We start from the raw sequence: 27,013 nt of genomic DNA, 5'->3' as shown, positions 1-27,013 counted from the left end.
TCCCAAGAAACCGATTTGTAATAAATGCAATAAGATTTTTTTTTAGGGGGGGGGGGGGGGGGGGAGTCTGCTCACAATTCGTTTAAATAGTATATTATACCGTTATCACGATTAACTGCCTCACGACATGACATTAACGGAAATAAAGCAGCCTTATACATATATGATTTTTGTATCTACAGCAGTAAAACGTATTGATTACTTGACTTATGTCTTAGATTTTATTTGGCGGGAAAATACCACGTGGCTTTCTTTTTACATTTGTAATTTGACAAAATGTCGTATTCAAATTTAAGAAAACAACTTGACCGTTTTGAAACCGAATTTAATTTGGCTAACAGGAATAATCCTCGCAGAAAAGCTATTCTGATGACGGACAGTAAGGGGAAATACCTTCAAGATGTTGTTAATCGTGACGAAGATATAATTGAGATATTGTTTAAAAAGGGGGCAAAAAGCAGTAACAAATCACTTCTTAGAAGAGCAAAGGATTCTGTTAGAGGGTGTGATTCGCCGCTTTTAATGGTTTGGACAGGAACCTGTGACTTCACCAATTTCTCGCCGGGTGATAGAAATATTTCTTTAAATGAAATATCTGTGGCAAACGTTTTGGCCGATTTGGTTGATGTCAAGAAGGAAATTTTGGAGGTTAATCCGACAACTGAAATAATATTTTTACACTGTCCACATTTTTCAATTAAATTGTGGAATGACAAACAAGTTCACACAGAATCTAGCTCAAATGGAGATGATAATGTATTAGCTGAAAAAATTGATCAGTTAAACGAAGAACTAATTTCTTTAAATGCGGCCGATACAGGACCAAAATTTTCTCTTGACATATTAAAGTCCAGCAAAGTAAGGCGCGGTCGCGACCGGTCCTCTATGAGGACGAAATACTCATATAATTTTAAAGACTTGTATAAAGATGGCATTCACCCTATAAACCTTTTGGCGGAAGTTTGGCTACGAAAACTCCAGCAACTTGTTCTTAAAAAATGTTACTGAATATTCATTTAATTTTAATAATAAAATTTGGAATTTAGGATTAACTGAAGATATTTTTTCTTCATTTTAAGGTATTTAAATTCTTCCATTTCTAATTTCTCGTTTCGGTGAATGAGGATTGCCTCGCTCGCCGAAATTAATTTTTCGTTCGAAATATACAATTTCTCTATTTCAAACAACTATTGGAAATTCTGGTAGAAATATATCACAATGAAAACAATATTTTATTTAGTTCATCAATTATAGACTGTAAATTTTGCTATAAAATTTTTAGTGGAAATCGGACATGTACTACATGTATCATATGGACACTCGATAGCCTTACAAAGACAATTAACAAAGAAGAAGAAACATTACTGTGAATGACCCTCATGGATATTCATAGTCGTTAAACACCCCCGTAGTTACAGACATAACACATACAGATTTTCCGTTAAACATGGTGAATGTGGATTGCCTTATGCAACATGGTGAATGAGGATTGCCTCGCTCGCCGACTTCATTAAAAGTGGACAGATGTAAAATATACAGATATTCCGTTAAACATGGTGAAAGTGGACTGCCTTATGACATGGTGAATGAGGATTGCCTCGCTCGCCGATTTTATTAAAAGTGGACAGATGTAAAACATACTATGTAAGATGCTATGATGCTAGGGTTAGTACTTCGCTTTTGTAGGCAATAAAAAGACGTTGTGTTGCTTTCAATTCTATAATTCAGATCCCATACAAGTTTGCGTTACAATAACGTTACGTCAACAATAGTAACGTTGGGTACGTTTGAACAAGGTCGTGAATCTTTGACACTCCGGGCGCCGAAAGTGAAATATAAATAAAAATGAAATGAAAATTTGACTAAATTGAAGACATATATCATAATTCATCACTTAACTTTAAAGTCTATGTATCATAAAAGAAAGAATTAATCACTTTGAATTTGAACAGTCTATTTCGATCATAATTTGAAAAGTTATTTTGTCCACTCGTGAATCTTTTGTACAGCATCTGACTTCGCCTGACGGAACATCTTGGGTCGTGTAACATCCTCCGGTTCAGATTCAATACAGTTCACTTCGATTGGGTATAATTTCGTGATTGGGCGGTTGGTGGTTCCGTTTTTAGTGCGAAGTTTTACAGTTCTGATAAGATTATCCTCTCCTTTTACGAGTTCTTCGACAACGGCGAGTTTCCATGAATTTCTTAAAGTTTCGTCATGTATTTGAACAACATCACCAATAGCTATCGATTGTTCGTTATTTCCGACACTTCTGTGATGTTCCCGTAATGAGGTCAAATACTCATATTTCCATCGCTGTTGAAAGTGGTTTAGAATGTCTCTTTGTAATTGAACACGTTTGTTAAAGTTAATTGGTTCAAAATGTCCATTGTTTTCACTATCTGGATACGGAAGTCGCGTAATTTTTCGACCATACAAAAGATGTGATGGTGTCAGTGGTTCTGGATCCGTAAGATCGGATGAAACATACGTTAGAGGTCTATCATTGAGAGTTGCTTCGATCTCTGTTAACACAGTTTGTAAAGTCTCTAAATCGACACAGTTACTTCCTAATACTTTCTTCAAACACATTTTCGTTAACCCAATCAACCGTTCATAGAAACCACCAAACCACGGAGCTTTCTTTGTAATAAATTTCCAATTTGTTCCTGTAGAGCTTAGACTTTCGCGCACTAAATTTGAGTTTGTAAGATGTTTGATTTCTCGACTGGCTGCTTCAAAAGTTAGTGCATTGTCAGATATTAGTAACTTCGGTAAGGATCTCCTGCTTGCGAATCTTCTGAAGGCTAACATAAATGTAGGTTCTGATAAGTTATTCACAAGTTCTAAATGAACAGCTCTCGTCGACGCACATGTAAACAAACATAAGTATACCTTTGATTTTATATCATCTGTATTTCGCACATACATAGGACCAGCAAAGTCTACGCCTGTAACAGTAAACGGTATATCCTCGTGTAACCTCTCTTTGGGCAGTGGCGGTGGATCAGGTTGTTGGTAAGCATGCCCTGTTACTTTCCAACAGTTAACGCATTTTCTAAGAATAACTTTGACTCGTTGACGAATTCGAGGTATCCAGTATACTTGTCGCAAGTGTGTTACGGTAGAGTTGACGCCTTCATGTAAATGATTGATATGAGCATCCATAATAATGAGTGAAGTGAGTCTATGTAACGGAGGTAACAAGTATGGATGTTTAGCTGATTCCTCCAAAGGTGCATGTTGAATTCTCCCGCGGCAACGAAGTGCATTTTTTTCATCAAAGTACAAGTTGAATTGTCTTACAATAGACGGCTTAACTGTCACAGATTTGTTGAAATAATTAAAGACTTCATGATATTCTGATTTCTGAACCGTTTGTATCCATGTCAATGTAGCATGCTGTATTTCATTAACGGTCAATTCCGACAATGTTCTATCACTCCGTGCTAACTTACAGTTTTGTATAAATCTCATCACATAGGCTGTAACACGTATTAATGTCTTCAAACTGCTATAACGTTCGATATCCATAATCTTATGTATGCCAAATTCTTGACGTTTCTGAGATGTGAGTAAGACGTGCTGTTTTTCTGAGGTTTCATTAGTGGGAATCTCCATTATATTCTCGTTTTCAACAATTTCGTTTCCGCTCCATGTTGGCCATTGTGTTTTGTCTGTTATCCACTCGGGTCCATGAAACCATAATCTGTTGTTTATGAATTTCGTTCCTGTTATGCCTCTAGTTAATAAATCTGCAGGATTTGCATCCGTCGGACAATAACGCCATTTTTGATTTTCATTTGACTCCTTAATTTCCTTGACTCTGTTTGCGACAAACTTTTTGAGTGGTTTTGTTGATTGAAGCCATTTCAAAACGATCTGACTGTCACACCAGAAGTTGATTTGTAAGTTTCCAATATGTAGATTTTGAATAAGATGTTTCGCAAGTCGAGCCCCTAAAAGGGCAGCCATCAGTTCAAGATTAGGTAGAGTGACACTTTTCAATGGGGCAACTCGATTCTTTGCCATTATTAATGCAGACTCCTTTTCTGTGACAAGATACGCACAAGTTCCATAAGCTAGTTGACTTGAATCTGTGAAAATATGTAATTCTGCTGTTTCAATGTCCGTTATTCCTGAACACTCAAAATAACATCTAGGAATCTCAATGTTCATTGCAAATTGTAGATCTTTGGTCAAATCACTCCATGTTGATTCGATTTCTTTTGGTAAAGGGCAGTCCCATGCAAACTTTTCTTTCCACAACAATTGCATTAACATCTTTGTTCTGACGGTGACGGGGCTAAGCAGACCTAGCGGATCATAAATGTTTGAAGATTGTTTTAAGATCTCACGTTTTGTTATTATCCTTTCCGTTGTTGTATTTATGTTGTTTCGAAACGAGATTTGATCGTTGTTCACATTCCAACGGAGACCAAGAATTTTGATGTTCGTATCTCTTTCTATGCATTTTTCAGATTGGGCTAAGCGTAGTAATTCTGTGCTATTTGACGTCCATGATCTCAGATTGAATCCTCCTCTTGCCAATAAATCTCGCGATTCTCTGTAGAATTTCAGCATTTCTTTCTCATCCCAGAAGCTTGACAAAACATTGTCAACATACAGGTCGTTTTTCAGTATCTCGGCTGTTTTACAAGAATTGAGTTTGAAGTGCTTCATAAGGGTGGCATTCAAGATGTAAGGTGAGCATGTAGTTCCAAATAGAACGACTCTAAAACGGTAAGTTATCAGTGGACTGTCTGGGTCAGATGGATCACTCAACCAAAAAAATCTTGTGACGTCTCTATCTTCTTTATCCAGTTCGATATTCAAAAACGCTTTCTCTATGTCGGTAGTCACTGCGTGCTTGTGTAATCTGAATCTAGCTAAAATTCCCGTCAAATCGTTTAACATCGGCGGAACTGACATGAGACAATCGTTTAAACTAGCCTTGTGAGGTGATTCGTGACAACTACAATCATAGACTATACGTATAGGAGTCGTAGATGAGTCCTTTTTTACTGCATGGTGAGGAATGTAGTGAATTCTGTTTGACTGGTTTCCATTTTCTGTTACCCGCTCAATGAACCCTCGGCGTTTTTGGTCCTTAATTATGTCGCCATACATTTTCAGCATGTTGGTATCCTTTTTGAGTCTATCGATCATATTACAAGTTCTGCGTAAAGTGACATTATAGTTCGTAGGTAACTCATTGAAATCATTTCTCCATGGCAGTTTTGCGGTATAGCGATTATCTTGGTAAGTTATGCATTTTGTTTCGTATTCATCATTGAAGTCTTTCATGGTGGTTGTTTCTAATTCGTCTGCTTTGACACCAATAGATTCTAAATCCCAAAACTTTTCCAGGCTGCTTTCCTCTTGCTGATGTTGAATCAGTACATTAAACATTCCTGTTGATGATTGTTCTCCTGTAAAAGTATGCATCGGTCCTGACAACAAGTATCCCAAACGGGATTTTACGGCCGTTGGCCCATCTCCTCTGATCACGTGATCCTGCACAATACTCCAATAGTAGTCCGCTCCAATTAAAAGAGAAAGTTCAAATTTCCTATCCTCTGTGACTGGGTTAGCTAATCGTAATCCTTTGAGATATGGCAGTTTTGAAGCGATGACATTTGTAACATTACTGAGGGGTGCGGCAATGCGCGGTACTATCAGTACATCCATAGGAATAAATCCACCAGTTTCAATTTCTAAAGTAATCTGAGCCTTATCCATGTGTCTCACGTTCTGGTTGGCGTTTCCAAAAGTTGATAAACTAATTGTAGAATTTCCACAAGGTTTAAGTTGTAATTGTGCTGCTAAATCTTCTGAAATAAATGATTTCTGAGACCCTTCATCTAGTAAAATGTTAGACATCGCGCTCCGATCCTCGAACCATACAGGTGCTACTGCTGTCTTAAGAAGTATCTCGGTATGTGCCTGTGCTTGTGGTGTTGACGTGTAAAACGTTGACAAAGGGTTACTTTCTTCTCCATTAACATTTACTGTATTGACAGCGGCGGCATCAGCGGGAGGTACAGGTGCTTGAATTTCCTGATTACATAGAGCAGTGTGATGTCTCTTGTCACATTTACGACATTTATATCGTGATCTACATTCTGATATCTTATGTTTACCAAAACAGTTGAAACAAAGTTGTTTTTTCTTGACTATTTCGTAACGACTGGCATTATCTTTAATCTCTGAGCAATCAACAGCTGAATGGGATTTGTTGCAAAATATGCATGGCTTGGGTTTATTCGATTCAGTGTTGTTCCTGAAGTTTGTGTGTACTCTATTTACTTGTCTATAATTTCCTTTCATTGTAGCCTTTGTTACAAACGATGCGGTAGGGGTTAAATTATCTGTGTTCATAGCGTGGCCAGCTTGTTGAGCGCGCAGCTCCTTACCTATAGCCTTCCGTAGTAAGTCTATGGTCCATGTACTTGTATCATGCTCTCTTGTCAATGTAGTTCTCAATTCCGGTGGTAGTTTTCTAAAGATGATGGGTGTAAGTACTGTTCCAAAATTTGTTTGACACTGTCCTAGTGATTCTAGGCCTCTAATACTAGTTTCAACTTTGTCATAGAATGTTCTGAGACTGTTTAATGACATTGTGGGGTTTGGCAAATCGACTAGTTTTTGCATATGTGCATCAATAATGATTCCTTGTTGACCATATCGCGCTTGTAGTAATGAAATTGCTTGCTCATAGTTTGCGTGTGTAAGTGACAATCCCGATATGCAACTTTCCGCTTCTCCGTGAAGCTGGGCCTTCAAATATGTGAAACGTTGTACGTTCGTCAATGATGGGTTTGTATGGACAGTAGTTTCGTACGATTCCCAGAAAGTTTGCCATAGAAGTAAATCTCCCGAAAAAGTCGGCAAATCTAGTTTTGGAAGTTTGTGATAGAACTTATAAGTTTCATTTAATGGCGGATCTCTGTTGATCTCATATTCTCCTTGTGAGTTTGCACTTGTCGATGTTTGCATGTGCTGATTTGTATTCTGATTGAAATTATTTGAAGATGAATGCGTTGTACTAGTATTTTGTACGATACTTGAGGTTAATTGACTCACCGAGTCCTGAGGTGTACTTGATCTCAACTCCAAATCACATTCTTTGTAGCGGCGAATATTAATGTCTATATGCTGATTAAATTCGTCTGCATCCAAAATTTCCTGTTCCACACTTTCGGCATCCAAGGAATCCAATATTTCAGCGTCTAGTTTCTGCAAAAGTTCATGTTTACGTTCAAGGTTTTCAATGGCACTATGAATGTCCCGTCGGGTGATCTCTCCTTCGTTGATTTTCTCGTCAGTTTTGTGAATCTGTCTGGTTACGGCGCTTCTGTGGCCTCCTCTCACTGCTTTCAGCTTATCCATCGGTCACGGTACCAATATGTAAGATGCTATGATGCTAGGGTTAGTACTTCGCTTTTGTAGGCAATAAAAAGACGTTGTGTTGCTTTCAATTCTATAATTCAGATCCCATACAAGTTTGCGTTACAATAACGTTACGTCAACAATAGTAACGTTGGGTACGTTTGAACAAGGTCGTGAATCTTTGACACATACAGATTTTCCGTTAAACATGGTGAAAGTGGACTGCCTTATGACATGGTGAATGAGGATTGCCTCGCTCGCCGATTTTATTAAAAGTGGACAGATGTAAAACATACAGATATTCCGTTAAACATGGTGAATGAAGATTGCCTCGCTCGCCGATTTTATTAAAAGTGGACAGATGTAAAACATACAGATTTTCCGTTAAACATGGTGAAAGTGGACTGCCTTATGACATGGTGAATGAGGATTGCCTCGCTCGCCGATTTTATTAAAAGTGGACAGATGTAAAACATACAGATATTCCGTTAAACATGGTGAAAGTGGACTGCCTTATGACATGGTGAATGAGGATTGCCTCGCTCGCCGATTTTATTAAAAGTGGACAGATGTAAAACATACAGATATTCCGTTAAACATGGTGAATGAAGATTGCCTCGCTCGCCGATTTTATTAAAAGTGGACAGATGTAAAACATACAGATTTTCCGTTAAACATGGTGAAAGTGGACTGCCTTATGACATGGTTAATGAGGATTGCCTCGCACGCCGATTTAATTAAAAGTGGACAGATGTAAAACATACAGATATTCCGTTAAACATGGTGAATGAAGATTGCCTCGCTCGCCGATTTTATTAAAAGTGGACAGATGTAAAACATACAGATTTTCCGTTAAACATGGTGAAAGTGGACTGCCTTATGACATGGTGAATGAGGATTGCCTCGCTCGCCGACTTTTCCCAAGTGGATAGATGTAAAACATACAGATTTCCCGTAAAAACATTGAAATTTTTAAATACATTACTTGTAAAAAATTAATGTGTCGAAAAAGTTTGGTTTGTAAGATTATGACGTCACGATTAGATTTATACACTCAGCAGAATTTAAAATATGGCGGAGGAAAACAAACGATCAGTTCGGTATGAACATGGATAATTAATTAAGGAATTTAGTCTTTCACAACAATGTAAGTACATTTTTTCATTCATTTTTTTTGTCTTTTATTAATACATGTTCATGCTTCTAATGTACAGTAAATGCTAGTTTAGATTTTCACAATATTCTTTCCGCAGTCAAACCAGGGCGGAAAGTGCTAAAGGAAAATGATCAATTCCGATATGACTTCGCATTAGACAAAAAATAAAAAATGAAAATATCAGCATGAAAACGTTAAATAGTGAATATATAATGCGAAGTCATATATTATAGGACTACCAAGAAGTGTGAACTATCAGCTATATGAATTTAAAACTTATATGGTAATTAACCTGTAATAAAATTAAAGTTTAATACCCATTAAAGGGTTATGAGTTTAAGGCTGCTTTGAAGTAGGTGGCTTCTGAAGGAAATTTCAACCTATACAAATTTTGTTTTATATATCAGAAACTGGATGTCTAATATATACTTATATGAAATAAATGATGACTTTTAAATTATCAGAATTTTTTAAAATAGGCCTATACTGATCCATTACTTTATTTTTTTATGGTTATAATTAAGCTGTTGAGTTTTTCATTTCAAATTTTTACTTCTTTTCCCACAGCAAAACACTTAAAACCTTCATTTGAAACTTTGTCAACATAGTGATGAATTATATATATACACAGTATGAAAAAAAATACATTGTCCTAACTTTTATGTAACATGGAGTGTTGGTATAACACGTACTGCCCTACAGTTAAAGTTGGTTGTATCTAATCATAATTATTGTTAATTATCAATTTTATTCTGTCCTTTTTTTCTCATCAATAAATTTGTAATTTTCACTCCTAAATGTTACAATGTTATACAGCGATAATAGTTTTGTCTATGAAAACACAATTTCTTATTGAAACAAATAAAATAACCAATTAGTTGTGTCCGTCATGTGTTATGTATGTACAATGCCATAACCACAAGAACAGCACAATATTTGTATAAAACAAGCAAATAGATTGAAATATTGCACTTTTAAGTATGACAAATTTATTTTATAGGTATGTGTAGCCTTTGGAACATCCCTGATAAGGCCCCAGAAGCAATGGTTGTTGAGGAGGTCACTACAACAGAGTCTCCACTTCTGCTCGCTATGAGAAAAATGGTGTTTACTTCAGACAATAGTGAGTGTTATAAAAAACAACAATATCAAGTCATAAACAAGTCTCAATATTAGAATTGAAAAAAATCATAAGGTAATTTTTTGTCAATGGATTATCCCTCTTTGATCATGATAAGCACCATTTATACATTGTCAGTGTATATGTATATAAAAAAAATGATGTGATATGATTGCACTGTGGACAACTCTCCACAAGAGACCAAAAATTAAATGAGATGCAAATTAACAAGTGTCGGTCACTGTTCATCCTTCAATAATGAGCAACGTTCATAGGTATAATCAGCTGTAAAAGCTATTTTTCCACAATCATAATTTTGTGAGAATATAATTATGTTACTGTTTTTCAAATTTATATTTTCAGTTCCACCAGTTGAGATAAGCCTGGAATTAGTGACATTTATTGAAAAGGAGACTTGCGACCAAAGAAAAAACCAAATGTGGAAAGACCTTCACATAGGACGTATCACAAGCAGTATGTTTGGGGATATTCTCAGATGTCATTCCTCACAAGAGCATCTGGTGAAACAGATTTTAGAAGGATCTAGCTTGGATAGGTACACTTCTGCTTTCAATTGATTCATATTAAATAATAACAAGATGCTTATCTGTTCTTCACTTCTCTTATTCACTATTGCTTAATAGTTTGTATAAATGAGCATTCAAGCTAAACATTCATACACTACATTATCTCTTTTACATTTGTAAATAAATCAATGAAATAAATTATTTACTGTAATTCATAGTTAACTGCATGTATTGACTCTCAAAATGAGTTGACAAACATCACATAAGTAAGTCATTTCAGGCTAAATACATGAACATGTATTAGTTCTTTTTTTTTAATTTAATGAGTCTTTAAAGTCAATTATAAATAACCCAGTATGACCACACTAAACTGTAGCTAAATGAAATACAATGTAAGTTATAATTTTGTTTGTGGTTGGTTAATCTAGCTAAAAATATTTGTAAAACTGATAGTTTCTATTAATTTTTTTTTATATATATGTATCTTATTCCCACAGGTATCCTCAATTACCAAAGGCCATGCAGTGGGGTGTCGACATGGAGGACCGGGCAAGGCAGGAATATGTTACTTTCCAGAAAGCCTTAAAGGGAGATATAACAGTGTTACCCACAGGGCTCACGCTTTACCCACATATGTCTTTTCTTGGTGCATCTGGTGATGGAATGGTTTTAGACGGTACAGAAACCGGGGTACTAGAAATAAAGTGTCCTTTTTCATGTGGTGGAGTTCCAGTCAATACTATGGAGATAGAGGACATTTTAAACCTAAATTCGGCTAATTTCTGTTTAGAATGGGGACCAACGGGACCACAATTGAAGAGAAATCAGAAGTACTATGCTCAAGTGCAAGGAGAGATGGCAATTATGGGTCTACCATGGTGTGATTTTGTTGTATGGACAAATGCTAGCAAAAATAACATTTTTATCGAGAGAATTTGTTTTGATGAAGTTTTTTGTAATAGTATGTTGCCAAAACTACTTGATTTTTATATGACATGTATTTATTCCAAAATTTGTGAATGAGCTGAAATGTGATGTTTAAACTCTCATTAAATACTTTTATTAACTTATTTAACATCAACTGCAAGCACAAAGTAAAGTGTCAAATGGGCACTCAAAATTATTTACTTGTTCTTCTAACCTTTTAGCATTTAAAAATTTAGTTCGAAATTTTATCATTTCAAAATTTAATTAGATATGGAGTAAGATACTTTTTTAATATTTTATTTCTTGCAATTCTTCACAAACTTAATTTAAAGATTTTCAATACACAATGCTCAGGTTAAAAATAATACCTACATGTACATGTACATGTATATATATATATACTTTTCAAAGTCCACATTCAGTTAAATACATGTAAGTCATGTTGATCTAAATCAGAATAAAAAAAGTTAATTATTTAAGTTGTATTATTGTACTTTATTGTTTTAAAGATTTTGCAGTATAATGGAATGAATTTCACTTGGCCACATTTTATGAATAAATAAACAGGTAAAAAAAACTTAAATTTATACAGCAGATTTGAATTACAGATCATTTATATCATCCTGAACTAAAGGAACATCTAGATTTGTCAACCAACAACATGTTTGAAATATTTTAGTACTAAGTGGAGCAATTGACAATGGTAGTACCCCTTCTAAAATATGGAAGTTTTTAACTCGTCCAATACTTCTTTCCACATGAATACGAAGTTGTGCAATTTCTTGTGTCTGAAATACTTCATCTGTCGTAAATTGGTCCTTAATACCTCTGAATGGTGGAATATTTAAAGCACACTGACGTTTTACAAGTAAATCATTTATAGTAAATCCTTTGTCAGCCATAACGCTATCGCCAGGCTCTAGTAAATCAAGTATACCACATTCAATTGTTATTTCACGGTCTGATACTCTTCCACCCCAACCTTCAGATACAAATGAGATAACACCTGATGGTGTGATGCCAACTAGAAATTTAAGAGTGTTATGGTGTTTGTAGCTGGAATATGTCAAACTCTGATTTAAAAGACTGGAAGCTTTCTGAATAAAAAGTTCAGTACAATCAATGATCACTCTGGTAGATGGGTATCGATCTTTAAAAGAATTTGGCATTGTTCTGGTAATGATGTCTCTAGGTGGAAAAACGTTAATAACTTCAAGTTCAGCATGAATAAGGTTGAGCCAGGTTGTGAAATAACTAGAATAAGAAGAAACAGAAATTGAAAATCTATCCGCTACATCCCTCACATACAATCCAAGACGAAGTCGCATCATAACAGCTAAGAACTGTTCAATAGGCTGAAGTCGGGAAGTAGACACCCTAACCCTATCCTTACTGGGTGTATTTCCATCTCCCTTCCAATACTGCATTCTGGAACTCTTTGCACATAGGTAACTGAAACAGAAACAAATAATTCTAAATGACTGTCTTGAAGAAGTTTAATGAATAATTCTGGCCTTTTCATATGTGTTACATATAAATACCACAAAATTCTTGAATCAAGGCATACAAACATCATAAACTTAGTATTCTGTGCACGATTTTATCATTTTTTTGCATAAATTTTGTATAATTGTCAAATTTTTATTCTCAATTGGTCAGTGTTGTTGTGAATATATGGTAGGTAATCATGTTTTGATGCTGAGGTTTAAGGATTGTCACCTGTTTGTCAACATCATAAAAAAGCATGGATATTTAGAATGTGTTTAACATGTACTATTAGATAATAGTTAAGGACATCCATTCAGCATTATGCGATCACTTGATTTTTATGAGATAGGTCAATTTGCATGCAAAAAATATGTCAGGGGAAGGAAGCGATTAAGATAAAGTATAATTCTTCTAAATAGGAACGAATTAAAGAATTTTCTTTATAATTCTTAATGAAAACTGTACATTGAGTTATAAAAAACATCCGCATTATTTTTTTTATTTGAGGTGTCTTATGACTATAGGACCAATTTTCTGAAAGAAGGGAGATAACTCAAATTGAAATCTGAAACCGCTCTGAATTTGGATTGTATTTTAATTTCTGACACAGCACAGGTATCTGACATAGAATGAAGGACTTCAAAATGTACTTAATAGCAAACAATAACCAAAATCTAGATTCAACATAATTAATATTAAAGAACACCCAAAGATTAATTGATTTTTATGAAATTAAATAACACCAAAAGATTAGTTGTTTTAAATGTTATGAAATCTAATAAAGTTTAATATTTGATTATGAATTTAGAGCTTGAGCTTTTTAATGTACTAACTTGAACAACCAGAGAAACACTGTGAATGTTGGTAACCCAGTGTAGAACTTGGTAGCAGAGTCATCATCTTTAATTCTGTGGATACCACTATTCCTCTTTGATTCTTCAGAAAGCTGGTCTTTCAATTCCTTAATCTCTTTCCTCAGGAGTAGATTTTCCATTAGCAATGGATCAGGGTCACATTGAAAACCTTAAAAAAAGATTAAATAAAACATGAATGACCGTGTCAAATGATTTACAAGTACAAAAAAAAATGTACATAAATTGAGCAATATGATTGGTGTCACATGTTGAGCAAGACCTGCTTACCATTCAGACGCAACCGAGCTCAGCAAAGATTTTTTGGGGGGTTTCATTATTTCATCAGGTTTTAATTTATTGGGTTATATATGGAACTGCCCTCTTTTTCCTACATGGGATTCTAGCTACATCTGACTGCCAGTATTTGTAATTCAGTGGTTGTCGTTTGTTTATGTATTACTTATTTGTTTTTCATTCATTTTTTTATTTTTTTTTACATAAATAAGGCCGTTAGTTTTTCTCGTTTGAATTGTTTTACAGTCTTCTCAGGGCCTTTTATAGCTGACTGCGGTATGAGCTTTGCTCATTGTTGAAGGCCCTACAGTGACATTCAGTTGTTAATGTTCGTGTCATTTTGGTCTTTTGTGGATAGTTGTCTCATTGGCAATCATACCACATCTTCTTTTTTATAAGTACTGATTGGTATTTAAAATATGAATTTTGAAATACAAAATGTACCTATTGTTCTTGTTTGCACATAGGGCAGTTCTATGTCGTCTTCCACATCCATGGCATTGTGGTCCACACTTATTTCTACCTCTGGCTCTACAGTGGAATAGGAGTGAGCAAGAATAGCACTGTCTCTATTTGTCTGGTCTATACATCTCTGCAGTTGTTCCTCTGCTAATAAGTCCTGTTTAAGCAAAAAATAAAGTAAATGAGTAATATGCACACTGTATGCATGTAATTTACAAAAGATTTATGATTGGTTATCTTGGTCTTTTTTTTATAATCAACAAATTGAATATTATGGCTTGATGTCTCAATTTGTATTATCTTTATAGTTTATTTAATTTAATATTTTAACTATTAGGTACGATACTCTAAAAATATTATTGAAGTACTGAAATTAATTTATTTTGATTGATTATGTAAAACAAATGAACTTATAAACCCATTTTAGGGCCTAATACATGTAGCCGACAAGGCAGTTTGTGCTTTACAACTATGTTCACGGTTTATGTCTGTGCCATTTTGGTCTCTTGTGGACAGTTGTCTCATTGGCAATCGTACCACACCATCCATGGCCTTCTTTTACTTTAATGGTCCCAGCCCTTAAAGATATATGCTGAACCATTTTTACCCCAAATTTTACCCTAACCCATATACCTTAACCTTTAGGGGTGTGCCATTTTTGCCTAAAAAAACGTACCCATTTTAATATAACATTCACTGAAATTCAATACCTATAGTTATATAGAAATTTAAGAAAGAATGACCTATTCTTATATACAATATTTAAAATATGGCCCATGCTTATAACCACTAACTCATCATCACTCATAATTCATAAATATACCAGCTACCCTTAAGTTTTTATATATAAATTGACATGGTTTGGTGCACATATATTTTATAATGTATAAAGATTCTCAATTTAGCATATTCATATATGATACTATGTAGATCATATCCCAAATCAATATACATTTAACAAACGTAAATGCATTTTAATATAGGATGTCATTAAAAAGGAGGGTCATTCTTATATAAAATCTCGCAAAACTATGACCCATATTTTTGGCACATCCCCGTATACCCAATAATAGGAAGTTGACCCCCCGTGACCTGATACCCACACAAATTATAGGTTCATTTCATTCATTAAATTGATGAAACGTTTTTCAGTCTGATATTATAAATTCATAGCTAGCTCAAGAGATATTTTTATGAGTCCCCCCTCCCAATATTTTTACATATTTTTTACCATGTATTAAGTTCCATCAAGTATTTTTAAATGGCCTTCATTACTCATATGACACTAAAATTAAGGGGGGGGGGGGGGTATTTTGCTTTTAAATTTTAACCTTTGATTCTTGTCTGGAGACGGTTCTAGTTTCCCGTGCCTTCTGTTTGGTGCTTAGTGGCTTTTCCTTGTATGGGAAGATGGTTGGAACATAATTTATATCATCTGGGTCATCACTGTGCCACCCGTCAACAAAATGTAGTGAGCAGATGCGGACGCTGTCATTTGGCTCCCAATCAGCTCTATTTATTACCTTTGTCCACAATGACCGCTTTCTTTTATCCTTTGGGAACCTAAAAAAACTAATACCGGCATTTCTTGCTGCTTCGTTTGCCTTACTGTGGCACATATACGCACAACAACTCTTCACCATTATCGTTTGTTTACGCTGTTGTTATGGATCCACCCAGAGCCCGTTACGCGCATGCGTGAGATTCAGGACCGCAGTTACAGTGAATAAGGTTATTTCAGGCTTTCTTAGTAAAGTTCAAAGTTTATTTGTTAAGATTCTGTAATGCCTACTATCATTTTACTTAGGTCTGCGGGAGTCTAAATCTGTACGCCATTTTTAGAATGGCAAGTTTAACCTAGATATCATGTACTTTGACTAGGTCTGGGTTTTTTTTCATTGAAAATTATTCAATAAAGTGGAGATGAAGCCTACTATCAATGACTATGAAGGAGACTTGAATTATTTGTTAATATGACGGCCGTTATTTGTCCTGTAATGGTTATTCTTTTACAAATTGTGACTTGAATGGGGAGTAACTGACTTGTGTCATTGGTACCAATACCACATCTTCTTATATTTATATATATGTTAAAACAGGCGATCTTTAAAGGTTTTCATAGAAGGTTATTATTCTATAAATATGTCTTTGTGTATTCATAGCAGAGGTGGATTTAGGGGGGGGGGGGGGGGGGGCAGGGGTCCCGGGGCCCTCCTTTTTGGGAAAAAATTTGGTTGCTTATACAGGGAATGACTAAAGCGTGACTGGAGCGGGGCCCCCTCTTAGGTCAGTCAGTGGGCCCCCACTTATGAAAATTTCAGGATCCGCCACTGCATAGTTATTGATTCATAAATGATTCTTAGCAGCTGAGTTCTAATAGTATATGATATCATCTAATTAAAACAGTGCTAATGCTACATCATATCTAGTTGATTGATAGTTGTGAAATGCGACCTTAGCAGGCTTCATCACATTAAAATTTATGCTCTTGTTATAAATTATTGCAATAAGAAAAAGATGTGTATTTAAGTTTAAGAGGTATGCTTTCTATTAAAAATCAGCCCTTTTCACAAAAAATCTTAAGATAAATCTTAAGATTTAATCTTACGAGTATCGTAAGTGAAATCTTAAGTCATTTTCACAAAGGCTGTCGTAAGATTATTTTTTATCTTAAGAGTATTCTTAAGTTTTTATCTTAAGTAAAAACTTACGACTACTCGTAAGATAAACAATTGCATAGCAACCTTGTTTCACTTTCGTTTCACATGCGCAATGACGACTTCCGATTATCACTTCAATCCAAAATGGCAGCACACGGACAAGGTGCTAGGTACTGACTACTGTTTAAAGTAAGTATAATGCTGCTTGGATTCAACAAACAACCATAAATATATACTTTATTCTGATTTATGTACGTCGATATCGTGATACTTGCATGACTCTCCCTGTTTTTATATTCATCTTCCAGTTGCAACTCCCGAGCTCCATTCACAGAAATTTATGAATGAATGTGAAACTGCACTGACAGCGTCTGCTCGAGATTTTTATAGATTGGCTTTTTATATCGTTTGTGTACCTTTGTGAACATTAACTTATGGGTACCATTTGATATATAAGGTTAGATCAAATTATTAGACATGTTTTACAAAGAGAACTGCCAGGATGTCGTCTGCTGTTTACACTTTCCAAAATGGCAAATAAAAGGAAGAGAAAGCCAAATTGGACGGAAAGTGAGCTGAATGCTCTAACTGATGGTGTTGCTACCAATATCAGATTGATTAAAGGGAAGTTCAGCATGACGGTTTCAAATGATGCGAAAAACAAATGCTATTCAGAGATAACTGAAAGGTACATGTACATTTACATACTGCACTGATTTCAGATCCCATATAAATCATTTGTCACATTTATTACACACAAATAATAGAAACAGTGATTTCATGAATACTCGCATATAAATTAAACCTGCTAAAGCTTACTTTCTGTGTCTTTTTTTTTATCGCACCTACATGTATGTAATTAAAAATGTATTATAGTCGTTTAAATAGCTAGCCCAGAGACATGTATACTAAATGTATTTATATGTCTCTGGCTAGCCAGAGCTCTTGTTTTGTCTGTTATTATGTAAATACAATGAAATATATGCCGACTTTTAAATAAAATTTACTTTCTTACTTATATTGCTCACTATCACCCCAGTGATATTGTTTACCTTGGACATTGTTGGAGAAGAATCTGGATTTAATTTTTTTTTTTATTAATAGTCAGAAATCATGGAAATGATCATGTTAAAAATATTAGATAGTACACAAAACATGCTTTTTCTTCATTTTTAAACAACATCTTGAATTGATTTCCAGTGTTAACTCTGTAAACCCTTCGGCCATAAAACGAGATGTGGCTGACATAAAAAAAAAATGGCAGGACATACAAAGCCTGGCAAAGAAGAAGGAGTCTGCTAGACTCCAGGTAGTAAAAAAAACAGGAGGAGGACCACCACCAGATGATACGTTGAAATCATGGGAAAAAAATGTGAGTACACACATATATAAGAAGATTAGGTATGATTGCCCATGAGACTAATCTAATTATGGTTTACCATTGTCTTTCTGTCAGTCCGTCATCAATTTTTTCGGACAATACCTCAAAACACTTTCACAATTTGCAAGTTACTTATATTATGCCTAAATTTATTTCCTTGAAACTTTACATTATTGTGGGTATGATGTAAGAAGCTCACTTTTGATTTATTTGTTGTTTCACAGTTATAGGAATTTAACAATTCAAATTGAAGGCAATATTTTATGCTTTCTTTTGCAAATTTTACTTATGAGAAATAATTTCTTTATCATGCATATGATCATGATGATTGTCCAATACTTGTGTATCAGTGCAAGTATGTTTTGATGATGAATGTTACATGACAGTGACTTTTGTACCTTATTGACCAATCATAATTCATATGAGCTTACTTCCTAATAAATACATGTAAGCAAATTGTATAAGAATCATCTAACTATAACTTTTTAAAATTTAATTATTGAATTAGATTATAGGAACCTTCACAAAAACCATGGTTGAAGGAATTGAGGGTGGTTTTGACACCTCAGACACATCAGACACTTCTGTTGACATAAGTTGTGGTAGTGGTGCAGTTGGAGGACAACCAAAATCAAATGGTTTGTAATTAATATAGAATTTAAACACATTTTAGAGGTTATTGACATGTAAACCAAGGGGATTAACTCAAGAACAACAATCATTAATACATATGTAAGTTAATGTGTGATAGGTGAAAGTCATCAATGGGAAAACACTGATAAACAATAAAAAACCATTTAAATTCCGTTTCATCTCCGCTTCGAGTAAGTGTTCTACTACTAATCTATCAGTGCTTCTAACCACCTCCCTTACTACTATCAAAGAACTGGTTATTAGCTTTTGTAATAAAGCTTATGAAAATAATGGTATTAATTATTTTTGGAGTGTTAAAAATTCTTTAGAGGTTTTAGATAAAATACATGCTTTCAATGGTCCTTACAATTCTGTTGACAGTTATGATTTTTCTACTCTGTACACTACACTTCCACACAATCTTATAAAGAAAAAGTTTTTGTATTTGATAAAATGGTCTTTCGAAAAATCTCATTGTAATTTTATTTGCTGCAACTCGTTTAAGGCCTTTTTCTGTAACGAAAAAGGAAAGTATGCTAGATACACTTACTGGAAATGTGAGGATATGATTGAAGCTTTAAACTTTCTGCTTGATAACATTTATGTACGTTTCGGCGATAAAGTGTATCGTCAGGTAGTAGGTATTCCTATGGGCACCAACTGTGCCCCTTTAATAGCAGATTTATTTCTATATTGCTATGAATCTCAGTTTATGACCAAACTCAGTAAAGACCCATCATTGTTACATTTGGTTGATACATTCAAAAATACCTACCGTTATCTGGATGATATTTTTTCGTTGAATAATCCAGAGTTCTCTAAATATACTTCAGAAATTTACCCAAACGAACTTACTTTAACTAAATCTAACATAAACAGCAGCAGTTGTCCTTTTCTAGATTTAGACATTTCAATTTCAAACGGGAAACTTCACACTAAAATTTACGACAAAAGAGACGATTTTTCATTTCCTATTGTTAATTTTCCTTTTTTAGACGGCGATGTGCCTTTGGCTCCATCATACGGTGTTTATATATCGCAACTCGTTCGGTTTGCCCGTGTGTGTTCTGATGTCATAGATTTTAACGAACGTAATCAATGCATCACTGGTAAATTGTTGTGTCAGGGATTTCGATACCATAAATTACTTAAAACTTTTACTAAATTCTTTCATAGATACAAAGATTTGATTAGTAAATTTGGCTATACCTGTAGAAAGCTTATTAAAAATGGTATTTCTCATCCTAAATTTTATGGTAATATTGTACTTAAAGCGAGGAAATCACTATGTGATCCTTGTAAACTCATCGAACCTTTGAACAAACTTATAAGTAAGGGTTATCGTACCAATATTGTAATTAGATCTCTGAATATAGTTCACATTGGCACTAATATTGATTTTGTCATTAGCAAATTAAAACATAACTAAATTTCATTATCTTTTGAGGCGAGATGTATAGGGGACACAGCCACGTTAACTTTTATTTCTATAGAAGTCGCTCTTCACTATACTACTACCTGTCGATACATTTATTTTTGGCATTGCACAAGTCATGTCTTCTTTGACTATTAATGACGTTAAAATACTAAATCCCTGTGATGTGTTTTAGTCGATTTTAGTCTCTGATGCATGATTTTTTACTATTAATTGGTTTTGGCTTTTAACTAGCTGTCAGTAACTGCGAGTACTCTCAAATCGTATTTTCTTGTTAATTCGACCTGTTGATACTGTTTATAATGCTTTTTTGTCATTTTTTATTTATATGGATCTTGGCTGTATACCAGCTTTGATTATTTGTAATATCTTCAATTTTTCACTTATTCTTACAACATTTGTATAAACTTCAAGATTATAAAAAAACGTTTTTTTTCTAAAGTGAACATTGATTGGTTAAATATTTCTCAGTGTGTTTGAATTTATTTGATAGCCTTTTGGTCATGACTGTTTGTCTCTAATATTTAATTAACTGTGCATTTGTATTCAGATATCGCAGATCAAATTTATTCGTTCTTTGTGTAATCATACGTTTTTTGATTGAGTTAAGTCTGCTAATTGATATTTTATCGTATGTTTTTATATGTTGTGATGTTATGCTATTGTTTCAGAAAAAGGGAGAAGGTTTGGGCCCATTAAAACGTTTAATCCCGCTGCAAATGTTTGCACCTGTCCTAAGTCAGGAATCTGATGTACAGTAGTTGTCGTTTGTTTATGTAATATATACGTGTTTCTCGTTTCTCGTTTTGTTTATATAGATTAGACCGTTGGTTTTCCCGTTTGAATGGTTTTACACTAGTAATTTTGGGGCCCTTTATAGCTTGTTGTTCGGTGTGAGCCAAGGCTCCGTGTTGAAGGCCGTACTTTAACCTATAATGGTTTAATTTTTAAATTGTTATTTGGATGGAGAGTTGTCTCATTGGCACTCACACCACATCTTCCTATATCTATTTACACAACTCTTTATGTCTGCATGTAATCCTGGGGCGCATTTCTTTTACATGAATCTGAAACATGTTTCCTAATCATTTTTATGTTTCACCGTTTCTTTTAAGTGAAACAGAAACATGATACCGAAACATGCTATGAACAATGAACAGGGCATCTCATACATGATTGTCATATCTCAAAAGAAACTTTCTAGTTTACAATGTATCTTATATTATTTCACTGTGTATTATCGGTATCGGTACAGTCGATATAGGTACTTATCAAGTGGGGGTGATGATTTTTTTCCCGACACGTTAAGAAAATCTTTGTTCAGTTTTATCTACATTACTCTTGTCTGTCCTTCTGTCTTTCTTTCAGTCACACTTTGATTTGTAGATATGCAATAATATAATCATAATAATATTTCAAAATTTCCATGGCAAGGACAGCAAAAAAAGGAAACAGAAAGTCCCTGTATTGTTTATCAGTTTTATTGGGTCATTTCAGATGATCATGGCTATTTAGAGAGAGTTCATGGTCCAATAGCAACATTAATACCAGCAAGATACCACCAGTTTATTGATGGTCAAACACTTAAGTCCTATGTGGCCTCCAACGAAAGAGATGCCCAAATATTTAAACAGAAAGCTGGACCTGCTGATATACCAGTAATAACAAAAAAAACCAGCAACAAAGTGTATTCACAAATAACTGATAACCTAACAGATTCTGGAAAAGATGCCATCAATGATATCAATCCAAATTTGTTCAATTTATTGATAGATTGGTGTCCCGATTTTGAGAGCTTTGTTTGTTCAAAACCTGTTCCAGGTAAATTACATAAAATGTAATAAATGTTGTTTTTTCTATGCAAGGTTCGGGTTACAGGTATGGATAGGATAACAGGGAAGGTTAGGGTTAAAGGTTGGTTAAGGGTAAGAGTAAGATGTTGTGTTAGGACTAGGGTAGGGGCTTCAGTTAAAGATTAGAGGTAAAACATGTTTTCACTTTTGGTTTTATAAAACATTTTGTTTATATAATACCTTAAGGAGGCTCGAGGGTATAAAAATTTCAGAAAAAAATAAACATTTGTTTTTCAATACAAATTTTATTTGTTACCTTTTGTAGTTGTTACTTTATCATATGGTACAAAAATCATTCAAAACAATCAATTCCTGTTGGCCCCGGATGACTTTTAAAATGTATACATCATTGAAAAAGTTCCAAATTATCTCCCTTTGGTGAAAAAATTTTTTTTGGCTTTAAAATGGAAATTTCTTTTTCAACTCATCTGTGACCTATATTTTTTAATATAATTTCCATATAAGCTGTACTTAAACTAAATTATTGTAAAATTTGAGCGATTTCTGTAATAAATTCCTTTTTTTATTTCGATATTAACTTTATTTCTCCTATTACTTCAACAGAAAAACCCCATTTTTACAAAAATGTATGACTTTTCGAAGGCAGATTGTGAGCGCAAATAAACAATGATCCCACTTTTTTATTTTATTTTTCTATTTACTTTAAGATTAAGTTCATTTATAGAATAATAAAGAGAAATCCGAAATATTAATGATTTAGACCTGCGAACCCCCTTAAATCATGTTTCTGATTTCAAAACATTATACTGAAACATGTTACAGATTTAGGTTAAAGAAATGCACCCAGTGTAAGATATTTCAGTATGTTTGATATAGTTATATATTTTGAAGGTTTTTTTATAGGCAAGACTGATAGGTATCTAGGTCATGTAGGTATAATACTGCAGTGTAAGGAAATCAACTTGTCTGTTCATATTTTCGAAGTGCAACTTCTTTTTAACCTGTGAATAGATTTAAACTTCCTACAGATAGATAAAAAGCTGTGGTATGATTGCCAATCAGACAACTCTCCACATATAGCCCACTACATTTATATGAATATATATATGAAATTTGCATTGATAATTAGACTAATATTATATTAACATGACTAATGTATTATGTCCTAAGATTGCATATGTCAAGCGTGAAAAAATAACACATATTTTTACACTTTTTTACTGCTACTTTTCAGTTTTCCACATTTTCCCCTGTCATGCTTGCCAAAGACATTAATTTGATATCATATTTGTTACATAATTAGAAAAGATGGAGGAAAAAAACAAAGGGACAGTCAAACTCATCAATCGAAAATAAAGTGACAACGCCATATAACCTGACCAGTTAAAGATCGTACGGTCCTTGACCAAGCAAAAAAGATGCACCTTGAGATTAAGAAATTTCTGGAACAGTATGCATTTAATTCCAAGTCAAAACCAAAAATTGGCGAAAATATTCTTGGAGTAAATGAATCTATTATACAAAATTTTAATTTTTTCAAAAATGTTCTTTATTCATATTCAGACTCAATTTCAGAGAATGCTTTTTTTCTATGTGTAGCTCAACAAGACAACCTGATACAATCAGTGGATGAAATGCCAGTAGATAGAAATCCAACAGATGATTTAAATGAAGGTATTTTTGTTTAGGGTCATTTTAATATAAAGACCACCACAATTCTCATTTTTTCATGGCGTTTGATGATTTCTTTAGACAATACAGCATTATTTCACACTTTTTTCTGTATTGGCCTTTTTTTTGTTTCAAATATTTAAGCTATTCCGAAACATTGCACAGTCTATTATAGTTATTAGACTATATCAGTGTCTTAGTCTATATGACTGTCCTGTGGGCAGTCCATATATCATGATAATGACCAGTTTTCCAATAACTTTAACCCCGCCACATAATTTATGTATGAGCCTGTCCCAAGTCAGGAGCCTGTAATTCAGTGGTTGTCGTTTGTTCATGTGTTACATATTTGTTTTTCATTCATTTTTTTACATAAATAAGGCAGTTAGTTTTCTCGTTTGAATAGTTTTACATTGTCTTATCAGAGCTTTTTAAAGCTTACTATGCGGTATGGGCTTTGCTCATTGTTGAAGGCTGTAAGGTGACCTATAGTTGTTAATGTTTGTGTCATTTTGGTCTTTTGTGGAAAGTTGTCTCATTGGCAATCATACCACATCTTCTTTTTTAGCTCACCTGGCCCGAAGGGCCAAGTGAGCTTTTCCCATCACTTTGCGTCCGGCGTCCGTCGTCGTCCGTCGTCCGTCGTCCGTCGTCGTTAACTTTTACAAAAATCTTCTCCTCTGAAACTACTGGGCCAAATTGAACCAAACTTGGCCACAATCATCATTGGGGTATCTAGTTTAAAAAATGTGTGGCGTGACCCGGTCAACCAACCAAGATGGCCGCCACGGCTAAAAATAGAACATAGGGGTAAAATGCAGTTTTTGGCTTATAACTCAAAAACCAAAGCATTTAGAGGAAATCTGACATGGGGTAAAAATGTTTATCAGGTCAAGATCTATCTGCCCTGAAATTTTCAGATGAATCAGACAATCCGTTGTTGGGTTGCTGCCCCTGAATTTGTAATTTTGAGGAAATTTTGCTGTTTTTTGGTTATTATCTTGAATATTATTATAGATAGAGATAAACTGTAAACAGCAATTATGTTCAGCAAAGTAAGATTTACAAATAAGTCAACATGACCGAAATGGTCAGTTGACCCCTTTAGGAGTTATTGCCCTTTAAAGTCAATTTTTAACCATTTTTCGTAAATCTTAGTTATCTTTTACAAAAATCTTCTCCTCTGAAACTACTTGGCCAAATTAATCCAATCTTGGCCACAATCATCTTTGTGGTATCTAGTTTAAAAAATGTGTGGCATGACCCGGTCAACCAACCAAGATGGCCGCCACGGCTAAAAATAGAACATAGGGGTAAAATGCAATTTTTGGCTTATAACTCAAAAACCAAAGCATTAAGTGGAAATCTGACATGAGGTAAAAATGTTTATCAGGTCAAGATCTATCTGCCCTGAAATTTTCAGACGAATCGGACAACCCGTTGTTGGGTTGCTGCCCCTGAATTAGTAATTTTGAGGAAATTTTGCTGTTTTTGGTTATTATCTTGAATATTATTATAGATAGAGATAAACTGTAAACAGCAATTATGTTCAGCAAAGTAAGATTTACAAATAAGTCAACATGACCGAAATGGTCAGTTGACCCCTTTAGGAGTTATTGCCCTTTATAGTCAATTTTTAACCATTTTTCGTAAATCTTAGTTATCTTTTACAAAAATCTTCTCCCCTGAAACTACTTGGCCAAATAAATCCAAACTTGGCCACAATCATCTTTTGGTTATCTAGTTTAAAAAATGTATGGCGTGACCCGGTCAACCAACCAAGATGGCCGCCACGTCTAAAATTAGAATATGTGGGTAAAATGCAGTCTTTGGCTTATAACTCAAAAAACAAAGCAATTAGAGCAAATCTGAAAATGGTCAATTGACCCACTAAGGAGTAATTGTCCTTTATAGTCAATTTTTAACAATTTTCATAAAATTTGTAAATTTTTATTAACATTTTCCACTGAAACTACTGGGCCAAGTTCATTATAGATAGAAATAATTGTAAGCAGCAAGACTGTTTAGTAAAGTAAGATTTACAAACACATCACCATCACCAAAACACAATTTTGTCATGAATCCATCTGCTTCCTTTGTTTAATATTCACATAGACCAAGGTGAGCGACACAGGCTCTTTAGAGCCTCTAGTTATATATTATGTAAGTGAGTCACAAATGAAGATGCAATCATTGAATATTTTTAGTTGCTCACTTATCAAATTTGATATATGTATTTAAGAGACAACAACTACCAGAACCATGTTATAAAAAAATAGTTAATTTAATTTATAAAATAAATGCAAAAGAATTCCACCAAAAAAGGAGGGAAATCAGCAAACTGCTTCATATTTTAAAATAATAATTCAATACTTATTCTTATATGATGGTTAATTTTGTCTTAATTTTTTATATTAACAGATGTTGGTTCACAGGCACAAACCAGTAGCAGTAGTGCTAATTCATCTTTTGCATCAAATGGGAAGAAAAGAGGTAATCATATTGTGCTTTTGCCATAAAAATAGATAAAATCATCAATAATTCTGAGAGTATTTCTTGTGCAATACAGTATCCCCTATTGGCTGTCAAAAATAAACATGTTTTGCAATCTTAATATATTAAGAGCCATTAATATCACAAATTTAACTTTATCAACATGCAACTCAAATTTGATCTGTTGCCCGATAATTATATAACATACATGGCACCCAAAACAAAACTTTGAATAAAGCATTTAAAAATCTGTAAAATTTTAGTGTTAATCAATACAACTTTGTTGGCAGAAATGAAAGTTTGTCGTTTACAAAACAAAAAATTTATAAAATGTAACACAAATGTTTAAACTTAAAGTATTTTTCTTTTCACTATAAATGTTTTAACTATATATTTATATATTTTATAGCTGCCATCAGTAATGAAAATGCTTCCTCTGAGAGGTATTTCATACTTAAAGCAAGTAAACTCCAAAAAGTAGAGGAGTATAGAGCCCAAAAACTTAAGATTATGGAGCAGATGCTGGAAATGCAGAGAAGGTCTACTGTGGCCCTGGAAGCCATTAGAGCGTCACAGCACAGAGAACAGCAGTACGGGATAGATCTGCAGTGTTTGTCTCCAGTCATTAAATTTTCTGAAAGTTATTTTGATTTTTTTTTGGTATTTTGAAAACTTAATCACTGTATAATCAGTGTCATCCAAA

The 27,013-nt window shown here is 34.1% G+C and overlaps 4 protein-coding genes across 6 annotated transcripts; 2 read left to right on the top strand and 2 right to left on the bottom strand.

The window, feature by feature from the left end:
• Window positions 1-1,977: 1,977 nt before the first annotated feature.
• Window positions 1,978-7,395, bottom strand: LOC134700011 (uncharacterized). Its single transcript, XM_063561410.1, has one exon. It carries the CDS (start codon window positions 7,393-7,395, stop codon window positions 1,978-1,980), a length of 5,418 nt encoding a protein of 1,805 aa, XP_063417480.1.
• A 2,161-nt stretch (window positions 7,396-9,556) lies between these two features.
• Window positions 9,557-11,221, top strand: LOC134700017 (uncharacterized). Its single transcript, XM_063561416.1, has 3 exons — window positions 9,557-9,674; window positions 10,035-10,227; window positions 10,696-11,221. The coding sequence occupies exons 1-3, from the start codon at window positions 9,596-9,598 to the stop codon at window positions 11,219-11,221; spliced, it is 798 nt and encodes a 265-aa protein (XP_063417486.1). The 5' UTR covers window positions 9,557-9,595.
• Window positions 11,222-11,684: 463 nt separating this feature from the next.
• LOC134700016 (uncharacterized) lies at window positions 11,685-15,884 on the bottom strand. 2 transcript variants are annotated; one of them, XM_063561414.1, is made up of 4 exons: window positions 15,555-15,884; window positions 14,206-14,380; window positions 13,447-13,636; window positions 11,685-12,577 (listed from the first exon to the last, which is right to left on the bottom strand). In XM_063561414.1, exons 1-4 carry the CDS (start codon window positions 15,864-15,866, stop codon window positions 11,728-11,730), a joined length of 1,527 nt encoding a protein of 508 aa, XP_063417484.1. In that variant the 5' UTR covers window positions 15,867-15,884; the 3' UTR covers window positions 11,685-11,727. The 2 variants fall into 2 exon arrangements, with proteins under 2 accessions (XP_063417484.1, XP_063417485.1); XM_063561415.1 differs by having other exon boundaries at window positions 15,747-15,884.
• A 1,096-nt stretch (window positions 15,885-16,980) lies between these two features.
• On the top strand, window positions 16,981-26,979 carry LOC134700020 (uncharacterized). Of its 2 annotated transcripts, none has more exons than XM_063561417.1 (7): window positions 16,981-17,072; window positions 18,084-18,255; window positions 18,773-18,902; window positions 21,830-22,153; window positions 23,746-23,820; window positions 26,239-26,310; window positions 26,720-26,979. In XM_063561417.1, the coding sequence occupies exons 1-7, from the start codon at window positions 16,996-16,998 to the stop codon at window positions 26,977-26,979; spliced, it is 1,110 nt and encodes a 369-aa protein (XP_063417487.1). In that variant the 5' UTR covers window positions 16,981-16,995. The 2 variants fall into 2 exon arrangements, with proteins under 2 accessions (XP_063417487.1, XP_063417488.1); XM_063561418.1 differs by lacking the exon at window positions 16,981-17,072 and adding an exon at window positions 17,391-17,571.
• The last annotated feature ends 34 nt before the right edge of the window (window positions 26,980-27,013 follow it).

Source organism: Mytilus trossulus, unplaced genomic scaffold (genome assembly GCF_036588685.1).
Source record: "Mytilus trossulus isolate FHL-02 unplaced genomic scaffold, PNRI_Mtr1.1.1.hap1 h1tg000110l__unscaffolded, whole genome shotgun sequence".
Taxonomy (NCBI): Eukaryota; Metazoa; Mollusca; class Bivalvia; order Mytilida; family Mytilidae; genus Mytilus; species Mytilus trossulus.
The sequence above is the reverse complement of the archived record's forward strand: the minus strand, read 5'-3'. Positions and strand labels throughout refer to the sequence as shown.